The sequence below is a fragment of the Zeugodacus cucurbitae genome, chromosome 5, assembly GCF_028554725.1.
Source record: "Zeugodacus cucurbitae isolate PBARC_wt_2022May chromosome 5, idZeuCucr1.2, whole genome shotgun sequence".
Classification (NCBI taxonomy): Eukaryota; Metazoa; Arthropoda; class Insecta; order Diptera; family Tephritidae; genus Zeugodacus; species Zeugodacus cucurbitae.
In genome coordinates, this window is record NC_071670.1 from 30,445,247 (window position 1) to 30,457,521 (window position 12,275).

Sequence of the window (12,275 nt, forward strand, 5' to 3'; positions counted from 1 at the left end):
ATAGCTTTATTGGTTTGCGAGATATATACAAATAACCGATTTGGGGGCGGGGCCACGCCCACTTCCCCAAAAAAATTACATCCAAATATGCCTCTTCCTAGTGCAATCCTTTGTTCCAAATTTTACCTTTATAACTTTATTTATGGCTTAGTTATGACACTTTATGTGTTATCGATTTTCGCCATTTTCTGAGCGTGTCAGTGGTCCGATTTTGCCCATTTTCGAAAGCACCCGCTCACGGTCCCAAGGAACATGTGTTCCAAGTTTCATCAAGATATCTCAATTTTTACTCAAATTATCCGTTGCACAGACGGACAGACGGGCGGACAGACAGACATTCGGATTTTGACTCGTCTCGTAACCCTGATCATTTTGATATATATAACCCTATATCTAACTCGTTTAGTTTTATGACTTACAAACAACCGTTATGTGAACAAAACTATAATGCTTTCTTAGCAACTTTTGTTGCGAGAGTATAAAAACAGTATAAACTGGACATTAAAGTGGAGGAAATATTTAGTGTAAAAACTAAATAAGTGTGAAGATCTTAAACCTTATATAAAAGTGGTATAGGGAATATCGAAACAATATTACTATATAATAAGAAAATATTTAATGGGTTCTAAATAAAACTCAAAACCGCAAAGTCTGTATGTATAACAATATGTCTGTACATGGATGTGTAATAGTATGTGCATCTCACTTGCTCAAACAAATGTTGTATGATAAGCATTTCGAGTCAAGCCACAACACAATAACTTTTATAATTTCAATTCTTACACAATGTACAGCTATTCATTGTGGTATTCTTATTTATTTTTTATACATTAAATAAATACAAAAGCAATAATTCAGTTTGTTTTCCGAACGACTGCGAACACGTGCAACTTTCTTGAGTAAAATCTTTTTGTAAGAAATCCCTTGGTTTATTCGTGAAAATGTCAACAACCAACAGTTATCGTGTGAAGAAAATACCGCGTTACCGGCAGATGCCAAAAACAAAAATACCGGCCGCGCAAGCAAAGTCAAAGCCATTTGTTTGCAGTCCAGTCTTGCACTTTTTTTGTGATTTCTTCAAACTCGCGAGTTTGGTAAGAAATGCGATGGTTCCATTTATTATATATGTAAATTAAATATAATATTTTAAAACTATAAAATTCTTAGCCTAATGAAATTTTAATGCTCAGTTATTCTCTCGAAGAGATATAGGAATTACTATGTATTTAATGATTTAAAGATATTTAAGAATGCTTACAGTTGAATATACGTGAAGAAGGTTACGACCACTTTTATAATTCTTTTGACAATAAAATAAAAAAATGTAGCCATGTATTTTGAATTTTTTATTTGAAGTTAAAAATACTTTGTTCAGTCTTACTACTAATAGTGTTTATTAAATTAACTGTTATTTAAAAATATTTATGTGAAGTGTTGCCATTGACATTGAACAAATAATAAGGTTAAGGAAAACAGCTAAAAATATAATATTGCAAGAATATGAAACATTCATAATTAGAAATCAAAATGACTTGATTGTTTATGAATCGAGGAAATTTTAATTTTGCTACGCGTTGTAATTTTTAATAATATTTCAAAATATTTTTTTTATTATACAGATCACAGGGTTCCTCGGTGTATACATCATTTATTCCAACAAACAGTTTTGGAAGAACAGACGCTACACTATGTACAGTATTATCGCTATAACTACCCATTGCTTAGTTTTCCTCATTGCGGCGGTATCATTTATACAAATCAAGAGGATTGAATTTCGGCAATTTTATTTACTCAAAATGGCTTTCAAAAAAAGACAATCAAATAAAGGAGCAGTGAGTTGTTTTGAAATTGATTATAGTATATTGATTCAACAATTTGTATAAAAAATGTTTATTTTTTACAGACAAATCAGAAGGCTGCGAATAAAAAACCAAATAAAATAAAAATAAAATATCGTTTAAAAAAATAGTATTAGTTTATTTTTATTATTTTATATTAGTTAAATTTTTCTTTTGTTGAATAAATGTATTTAAATAACATTAAACACACAATAACTTTTTTTTCTGGTATGTGAGCCTTTTTTGTTTTAATGTAAATATATTATCACTCGGTTTTATTCTATTTTGGTAGCTATGAACAAGTTAAATTTTTGAACCAAAACTTAATATTCTGTAATATTTTGTTTGAAAGTTATAATTAACATTTGACGAAGTGGTTGCCCTCCGAAAGGTTATTTTAATATGGCACAGTAAAGCCTTTCTGGAAACCATATCAAAATGAAATGATTGCTATTATCCGTCCCCTGTTAATATTTCATGTTCTATGTGAATATATATATATATATATATATTTATACTCTCGAAACAAAGTTGCTACGAGAGTATTACAGTTTTGTCCACGGTTGGTTGTAAGTCCTAAAACTAAACGTATTAGATATAGGGTTATATATATCAATGATCAGGGTGACGAGTAAAGTTCAAATCCGGATGTCTGTCTGTCCGTCCGTCCGTGCAAGCTGTAACTTGAGTAAAAATTGTGATATCTTGATGAAACTTGGAAGACGTATTTCTTGACACCATAAGAAGGTTAAGTTCGAAGATGGGCGTAATCGGACCACTGTCAAATTGTAGAAAACCGAAAACACATAAAGTGTCATAACTAAGTTATAAATAAAGCTATGGAAATAAAATTTAGTACAAAGCATCGCACTACGAAGGGGCATATTTGGATGTAATTTTTTTGGGGAAGCGGGCGTGGCTCCGCCCCCAACTACGTTTTTTGCACATATCTCGCAAACTACCAAAGCTATATCAAGGAAACTTTCTAGAGTCGTTTCTTTTTGGTACTAACTTATACAGTCTAAAAATGGAGGAAATCGAATTATAACCACGACCCTCTCCCATACAAAGCTTTTGTTGAAAACTACTAAAAATGCTTTAATTCAGTAAGGAAAACCAACCTTTAAATTTTATTATAAAGAAGGTACAGTAGAGCTGTACTCAAAATAGTATACAATATTTTAAATGGGCGTGGCCCCGCCCACTTATGGGTCAAAAATTAAATTCGGTTCATAATATCTTCCTACCTTCGCAATGATATGTTGTTAAAATAGTTTAAATCGGTTCACAACCACGCCTACTTCACATAAATCAGAACTCTGAAGTTTGAATAGTTTACAATATATAAAGTTAGTACTAGTGAAGATATCGGAACAGAAAAAATCTAAAAATCGTCGAAATCGGTCCATAAGTTTTCAAGACCCTATATATCGAATATGAGAACCTCAGTACTTCTAACAAATTTTTTACCGGAATTATAGTTAAGTCTCTCAGATATTTTGAAGAAATTTTGAGGGAATATGTTTCTTCTAATAATATGTCTCCGTTCCAAAAATGTATGAAATCGGGTCATAACTTCATCTATCTCCTATTACCTAATATTAGGGGTTTCAAACTTTCAATGGACGACAGACGATATCAAAGCCAAAATATTTCAATCAAAATGAATTAAACGACCTCACAGAGATCTCAGCCTTTCAAAGGAAGCCTATGAAGGTTAGGTTTCTTAGGTTGAAGGACAATAAATTACTCGAATAAGGAACTAAGATTATATTGTTGGGTGCAACATGAACATAAAATTGCACTATTTGCATAGTCACTTGGACCAGTTTCTGCAAAATTTGGAGACTTCAGTGAGGAACATGGTGAAATGTTTCACTAAGATAAGACTATGACCGCTACCAAGGCCGTTGTGATGACAGATTACTTCTGGAATTTAAAAAGAGACTGTATAATAATGACGCACAGTGCTGGATTATGAGGTGTTCACTAAAATTGAGTATTCCAAAATCATATTTGACAGCAGTGCATTAAATTTATACAAAAACAGCTAAAAATACTCCGGCACCAAAACCACTGTTGACCAGTGTAATAGATCTTATGAACATAACGAAAATAAGTGCTGCCAAATGTTGTTGAAATCGGCTCATATTTGCACTATACATTTTGTAAACAACTCGATCACGCAAAAATTGAACCACTCTACTGTTATATACGCACTGTTCTTATCAGACAGTTCACCTACATTAATTACTTAATTCTCTATGTATAACATTGTATTGTCAAACTGTAGTAATGTTTAATTAAATAAAGAAGGTGTTTAGGCGCTGATATATAGTACACATATAGTTTGTATATGTTCCCCATTTTGGGAAAATAATAAACTAAAATAGCTAAGTAGAATACTTTTCAATGTATCTCGAACAAGTAAAATTGTACTATTTATTTAAGTATTTGTTTATAAAATAAGTAAACAACAAGACCATATGTTAAATGTTAAGCAGGAACGCAAATATTTTCTAAGAGTATTGGGTGCCCATTTAATACTTTGGAGAGGGCTTGCAGCAAGGTGACCAGATTATTTTCTTTGCTGAGTTTTTGGGTGAGCTTGCATTTGAACATCAACAGAAGTAACTATATTTGTATAATTTAGTGACCATAATTTTTCACTATATAAAAATGAATGTATTCGAAGTTTAAAGTCTAAGTCAAATGTCTTTTAACTGTGATGAAAGTACTATCAAACTACTAAGTGTTGCCGTATGAGATTGTTGTATTTAATTAAGATGAGAATATTGTATTAAAATGCTTTATACAAATATATCATAAATTTATCTACAACTTAGAATAAACATTTATATTAGTATCCAAATAGTGTGAGACTATTTCTTCAATTAATTTGTAATTTTTGACTCACCTTAAGATATGTAATCTAACTGTATGGTGGTGATAAGAGAAATATTTTAGCTGGTAACTCTACAGCGAAATGAATTCAATATGTTTAATCGACGTTTAATCAAGTGCACAAACGCCGGCGGAGAGCATAAGAGTTGCGGTGAGAATTGGCGAGTGGAGTGAGTGCCGTTCTACGCTCTAGCATTTGTGAGCGTGATTGTATGCTGTAGTTGAGCCACATTTGATAAGCGACAATAGCGGTTTGCTTTGAAAAGCTGCGTGAAAGTTGGTGTTTATGATACGAGTAAAAAATAATAATGCGAATAAAAAAATATTTGTGTATGCATGTATGTATGTATGTGCATTATTCTACGCTCATTAAATACGCACAATAAATTAAACCACTTTTTCAGTTTCCATTCATTTGTAAGCGATTAAGAGAGCACAGTTCTTTTCAACCAAAAGAACAATGCGAAATATACACCATACATTTCAATTTGTATACATTTGTACAATATATGTACATATTACATATATATATATATATAGATTACATACAAATTTGGAAAACACAGAAAATCATCAACAGAGATGAGTGAGTAACAGCAATACGCCGGCCAGTTGCCGTAGAGCGTTTCATAAGTGTGGGCGAATGGAGTCCAACGGCGGCGTTTAATTTCGCTGTGAAATGCGAAGATACAAGTGTTCCAAAATTTGATAAGAGTGCAGAACGATATTATATAAAGTATTTAAATAAAAATAGATAAACGAAATACAGTTACGTGTAGTATATGGCAAACGGAAAACAACAAGTGTTCGCGTTTGTATAAACAGTTGTATAAATACATTTCAAAATATAAAGTGTAAACAAAGTTCATATTGCTGGTGAAGAGTTCATTAAAAATAGGAACACTTCCGGACATAGTCGAAACACTACAATATTCAACAGTCATAGACAGAAAATGTTCTCCACATCCGGCTACGATCGACTCTATGTCCGAAGCTCTTCCGGTTTAGCCAAATTGCTATGTATGGTAAGCGAGCGCGCTATGATTCAGTAAACTTTTCTTGTGTTTCATTGCAAAAAAATGTGTTTTCCTTGTTTCTGTTCATCTCGTAGCTATTTGCTGTGGCTGGCATTGTATGCATTGTCGTTAGCACCGCGCCAGTGACGAATTTGCGCGGTCTCATCTATATGTGTGTGATGGCGTTCGCCTGCCTCGGCAGTGCGCTGGTGTTTTTGAACAATTTTTGTGAAATGCGTCTTTGTAGGCGCCACTTTTGCAATGCCACTAAGTTCGAGCTGTTTCTACATACCACACTGGCTGTGCTGTGTTTTCTCTCCTCATCCGCCGCGCTGACACTGGCGCTGGTGACCTACTCCATTGCAGCGGTGCGTATACACACAAATGAATAATCATATTTTCAAATGTAAATACTAATAATAATGCATGCATTTGCTCAACAGTTTTTCGGCTATGTTGCATTCTGTCTGTATGCCTTGGAGGCCTGGTGTAACTACAGAAGATATCGTCAGCGCGATATGAGCACACAAACGTAGTGGTGTGTGTGTGGGTGTATGAAGGTTGTTGCCGATAACAGTATTTTCGCTGTTTAGGAAATATTTCACAAATATATGAGGATATTACTCATGGCGATATCACTCCCTGCCTCCAATGAAGTACATACTACTATTGTAATTCAAATTATTTTGGACTTCACTAGAATAAGTGTATATATTAAATGTTATATATTACTCTGAAATTGCAATGACTGATGTAGCTTTGACTCAGAAGCCGAATATTTGATTGATTTTCAAAAAATACCAAAATACTCTTGCACAGTCAGCCGACTTTTTTTATTTTATTTAAAAGTATTTAGTAGTATATAATCGCTTTACATATATTTGACTTTATTATTGAAAATACCAAATATGTAGTTGACGTCATTAAAGTAAGTTGAAAATTATACAGTAAATAGTATGAATTTGCTGAATAATATAGAGTGGCGTTTCCTTTGCTATAATATATACGTATATGTATTTCCATTGGTTCGCTAAAGATGTCATTATGGTTCAGATATTAGCATGCCTACTCAACGCAAATTATTATTTCATTGATATTAAATAACTGTTTGTTGAAACTGTATTCATTTTTAAGAATTATTTTAAATTTTTGTCAACTTTTTATCTAAACAATATATCTATTTGTATTCATTGTAATATTATAATTTTCCCGAAAATATCAAGTTAATGAAAAGCAAAAACACTTCCTTAACACCCCAATTGTGTAAGGCTACTGACGATCAGTCGCCAGACTATACTGTGACTAGAATACATATTACGATAAACTATTTGTCTCAGTTGCCTAGGATACGCAGATAACAGCCCTAAGTTTAAATTTTTGACTATTACTTAGAAAGTATTTGGTAGCATTGTTCAAATCTGAGTGACAATTTGTGCAGTTAAAAATACGAATTTGAATTAAAATAAAACAATAAATATGTTGAGTAGTTATGAATTATTTTTCCTAATTTGGGCGAAAAGCTAAAATGTCGCATTAATTCCACGGCTAATTAGAGCTCGTTCCAATCCTTTGGATTTTCCTCTTGTGAAGTACGCTAAGAATAAAAATGTTGTTATTTGTTACGTTTACTAAATTTTGTATCTTTTCAAATAGATTCGAAAAATAATTCGATATATCAAACAAGGCAGTTTCATACTTGTTGGCCGCTTTTTAATCCCTCAACCGATCAACTGCTGTGCGTCCAATTATGAGATTTGCGCAGCGCTACGACTCTTTGCTGAAGGTAGCTATCAGAAAGGCCAAGGAAATGGCTTTGGAATTTCACAACTTAAATACAATGCCAGCGATTCTTACAGAAGTGACCACATTTATGCAACAGAAAATATGCCCAAAACATATAAAATAATAATATAAGTATAGAAGAGCAAAATAATATTAAAATAATAAATAAGAGGCCGAAATGCGTGAGTATGAAAAGCTTGAAAAGCTGGCCGACATGGGTAATGCTCGAAAATTTTATGAAAAGATGAGGCGATTTACAGAAGGTTTCAAGACCGGAGCATTATCATGTAGGGACCGAGGAGGTAATCTGGTAACGGATGTCAGAGCATACTGGGATTATGGAGGGAACACTTCTCCGACCTGCTCAATGGCAGTGAAAGTACAACAACAGGAGATGGCGAACCCGATTCCCCAATCGATGACGATGGAATAGATGTTCCATTACCCGACCATGAAGAAATTCGAATAGCAATTACCCGCTTGAAGAACAACAAAGCGGCGGGGGCCGATGGATTACCGGCCGAGCTATTCAAATACGGCGGCGAAGAACTGATAAGGTGCATGCATCAGCTTCTTTGTAGAATATGGTCGGAAGAAAGCATGCCTGACGATTGGAATCTTAGTGTGCTCTGCCCAATCCATAAGAAGGGAGACCCCACAATCTGCGCCAACTACCGTGATATAAGTCTCCTCAATATCGCATATAAGGTTTTGTCGAGCGTGTTGTGTGAAAGACTAAAGCCCACCGTCAACGAATTGATTGGACCTTATCAGTGTGGCTTTAGACCTGGAAAATCTACAATGGACCAGATATTCACCATGCGCCAAATCTTTGAAAAGACCCGAGAGAGAAGAATCGATACTCACCATCTTTTTATCGATTTTAAAGCTGCCTTCGATAGCACGAAAAGGAGCTGCCTTTATGCCGCGATGTCTGAATTTGGTATCCCTGCAAAACTAATACGGCTATGTAAGCTGACGTTGAGCAACACCAAAAGCTCCGTCAGGATCGGGAAGGACCTCTCCGAGCCGTTCGATACCAAACGAGGCTTCAGACAGGGTGACTCACTATCGTGCGACTTCTTCAATCTATTTCTGGAAAAAATAATACGAGCTGCAGAGCTAAATAGAGAGGTACAATCTTCTACAAGAGTGTACAGCTCCTGGCGTATGCCGATGATATTTATATCATCGGAAGCAACAACCGCGCCGTTTGTTCTGCGTTTTCCAGACTAGATAAAGAAGCGAAGCGTATGGGTCTGGTGGTGAATGAGGACAAGACGAAATATCTCCTGTCATCAAGCAAACAGTCAGCGCACTCGCATCTTGGCTCCCACGTCACTGTTGACAGTAATAACTTTGAAGTTGTAGATAATTTCGTTTATTAGGGAACCAGCATTAACAACACCAACAATGTCAGCCTTGAAATCCAACGCAGAATCACTCTTGCCAACAGGTGCTACTTTGGACTGAGTAGGCAATTGAAAAGTAAAGTCCTCTCTCGACGAACCAAAATCAAACTCTATAAGTCGCTCATTATTCCCGTCCTGATGTATGGCGCTGAAGCGTGGACGATGACAACATCCGATGAGACGACTCTTGGGGTTTTCGAGAGAAAGGTTTTGCGCAAGATTTATGGTCCTCTAAACATTGGCAACGGCGAATACCGCAGATGATGGAACGATGAGCTGTACGATTTATACGACGACATTGACATAGTTCAGCGAATAAAAAGACAGCGGCTACGCTGACTAGGTCATGTTGTACGGATGGAATAAAACACTCCAGCTCTGAAAGTATTCGATGCAGTACCCGCTGGAGGAAGCCGCGGAAGAGGACGACCTCCACTCCGGTGGAAAGACCAAGTGCAAAGTGATCTGGCTTCACTTGGTGTTTCCAGTTGGCGCCAAAAAGCAAAAAGGAGGAATGAGTGGCGCCTGGTGGATTCGGCTATAATCGCTTAAAGCGGTTCCTACGCCAAATATATGTATAATAAATAATAAGCAATCAAACAGAATTTCCTAGTGTAATCCGATGTATGAATGGAACAAATGTGTACATTTCAACAACATCTGTATATTAATATCTATACCTATAGAAGTAAATCGAATCTTACAAATTGCTTAAAAATATATTATTATTAAAATATTAGCCTCTGCCATTCCTTTTCAGTCCCATGTTGTGACCTGAATCTGTTTGTTTCGGCTACAAAGCCATTCCACTGTACCTCCGAATGGTTTTACATTTATTTATAATATTTAAAAAGCAACTCATTCAATTATATATTAATTTAAATACTGCTTTACTCAAAACTACAATCTATAATGAAGAAACTGGTCTTGACCAGTAGCCTGCTTTTGACATATTTGGGTACTATAATGAGGGTTGATAGTAATAGATAATATCCAAAACAATGGCGACTGGCGATCAATATCATGTCAGTAGCCTCTCTTAATGTAATTTTCGGGCAACGGTAGCCTAAAGGCGACTGGATTCAGGCTATTATAGATACATTGAATGAATATTAACCGATTAATACTATTCGAATAGTTGCAATGTTTCGGTCGTTCTACTGCGATTATTCGAATAGTTGTTCTGCTAGGAGTATTTGAATAAATGAAAATTGTTTGAAATACAAGCAGCCTTGTTTAAAATTTGTAAAAAGCAAATTGTTCGCTAGAAGACATATTTTGCCATTTCCAAATTGTCAGTTAATATATGTTTACATTTTCAAAAGAATGGAGAAACAAAAGAACTTCGTGGGGTGAGAGGGAGGAAGCGCTCCTAATTGAATTGTGGCAAAATAAGGTGTGTGCTCTTTGCGGGCCAAGAAAAAATAGACACATTTTAGAAGAAATGGCAGTGGAGTTGCAGCAACAAAGTGAGCCATACACAACGGCCGAAATTAAAAATAAGATGCATAATCTCTCGCAAAGTCAAACAAACAAACTTTTGTTCAACATGATTTAATCGACGTCCCAAGTTCCTTTATTATACCTAATAGGATTAAACGTTGTTTGTACAACTCTTCTATCTTTTTTGCAAGGCAAAGATGCTGGGTAGTAAGAGTCTCTATCAAATCTCTTGAAGAATCATCGTTGCGCACGATATTTATCTGGCCAATTTATCAAAGCCAATACCTTCATTAATAAAATTTCTTGTCGTGATTTTATAAAACACGATCATTTATAATAATGATAAGTAAATATTAAAGTTTCTAAAACTTACCATTCTCGTTGCTCAATATTTAAACAAACAAATAACCTTGTGAATTGTCAATGAAGACGCATCGAAAACACATGATGTCGGTCAGAACGACTTTGGTTGCACCATCCACAAATTGTGTTTCAAGATGTTTTCAATGTCGTTCCGAACGTAGTATTACAATGGTTCAAGTATTGATTTTCTGGTTTTCAACGTAATCCATAGCAGCACAAATTATACGCTTCGTTCTGGAAGGCTAAAAGAGACAGTTACGGCAGAAAATATTGCAAAAACTCTTACATGGGCATCTCAAAGGAAGTTCTGCGTACAATCTATAAAGAATTTTTTCATATGCTAAAGCGAGCGATTATTGCTTTATAGTTTCACACAATGACTCGCTAGAAAAATATTTCACTCAAATGAGAAGGTCAAAATAGAAACAAACCCCTATTCTAAAAGCATCCATAATTCACACTATCAAACCGGTATCGAAAATTTGATAGCCTTTCCATACAAAAGTAATTTTTACTTTTACTTTCAAATACTCATCAACTCATGTTGTATTTGGTTAAATATTTTTATAATTATATATAGTTTGTTATGAATGCAATAGAATCCAATTACTACTCTTGTTTAAACCAAATCCAAGGATAAAGGCTAAATCGCCGTGTGTAAATACTTTTGACGCAAAAAAAATTGTGTAAATACTTTTGACTACAGCGAGCCTTCAGTGCATTTGCTTATTTCTTCGTCATATTTCTAACTATTCTTGCCAAACCGACTTCATTCGCTCGGGAATAGATCAAGGTTTACAACAACATAGCATTTTGTTACCCTGCGACAACAACAACAACAAGCGAAAGCTTTTTGTGTGAAACTTGTAAAAAAACGTCCGATGTGTAAATAATTTTGACTACCTCTGTATATGCAATTATGTATTTCATTTAAACAATTCAGCAAAAAATCCGAAAACTAAGCCGTTGGTACCTCATCTCCCATGTTGTGTCCAAAAAAAACCCTTCCCGTGGACAGAATAACTCATTATTGGTTGATTTAAAATCAACAAACCAAAAATATTTCAATAGCTAATAACTACTTAATAAACGAAGGAAACAAGAAAATATTGAAATTTGAATTTTTGACAGATCTTTAACCAAAATACTCTTTTTTTCAAATTTTCGCATTTAAGTACTCGAATAAATAGTTGTAATAAAAATATAAAAACCCCTTCATTCATTTTCTAGACAATGTTATTACAAAATTCCAAATTGGAACAAAATCGCTCCAAAACTTTGCGAGATATCGTGCCCACCGACTTAAAAAGTTTTGAGTTTTCATACTTTCGTGGTCTGATGGGACTTCCAAAGGATATATCTCTTGGGATATTACTCGGATTGATGTGATATTTTTTGGATAATATTTTAAACATATTGTGCTATTTAATAAGACAAAAAACATTTTTTCAATTTTGAAACCCACCTAATCCCTTAAATTAATTTCCTTTCCAGCCAGCTTCAGTTTGGAGAACAGT

General features: G+C 34.6%; 2 protein-coding genes across 2 annotated transcripts; both read left to right on the forward strand.

The window, feature by feature from the left end:
• Positions 1-680: 680 nt before the first annotated feature.
• LOC128921879 (uncharacterized) lies at positions 681-2,035 on the forward strand. The gene is made up of 3 exons (XM_054230732.1): positions 681-1,094; positions 1,620-1,832; positions 1,904-2,035. The coding sequence occupies exons 1-3, from the start codon at positions 942-944 to the stop codon at positions 1,967-1,969; spliced, it is 432 nt and encodes a 143-aa protein (XP_054086707.1). The 5' UTR covers positions 681-941; the 3' UTR covers positions 1,970-2,035.
• A 3,159-nt stretch (positions 2,036-5,194) lies between these two features.
• Positions 5,195-7,248, forward strand: LOC105216460 (uncharacterized). Its single transcript, XM_011190954.3, has 3 exons — positions 5,195-5,767; positions 5,854-6,126; positions 6,202-7,248. Exons 1-3 carry the CDS (start codon positions 5,696-5,698, stop codon positions 6,292-6,294), a joined length of 438 nt encoding a protein of 145 aa, XP_011189256.1. The 5' UTR covers positions 5,195-5,695; the 3' UTR covers positions 6,295-7,248.
• Positions 7,249-12,275: the final 5,027 nt, after the last annotated feature.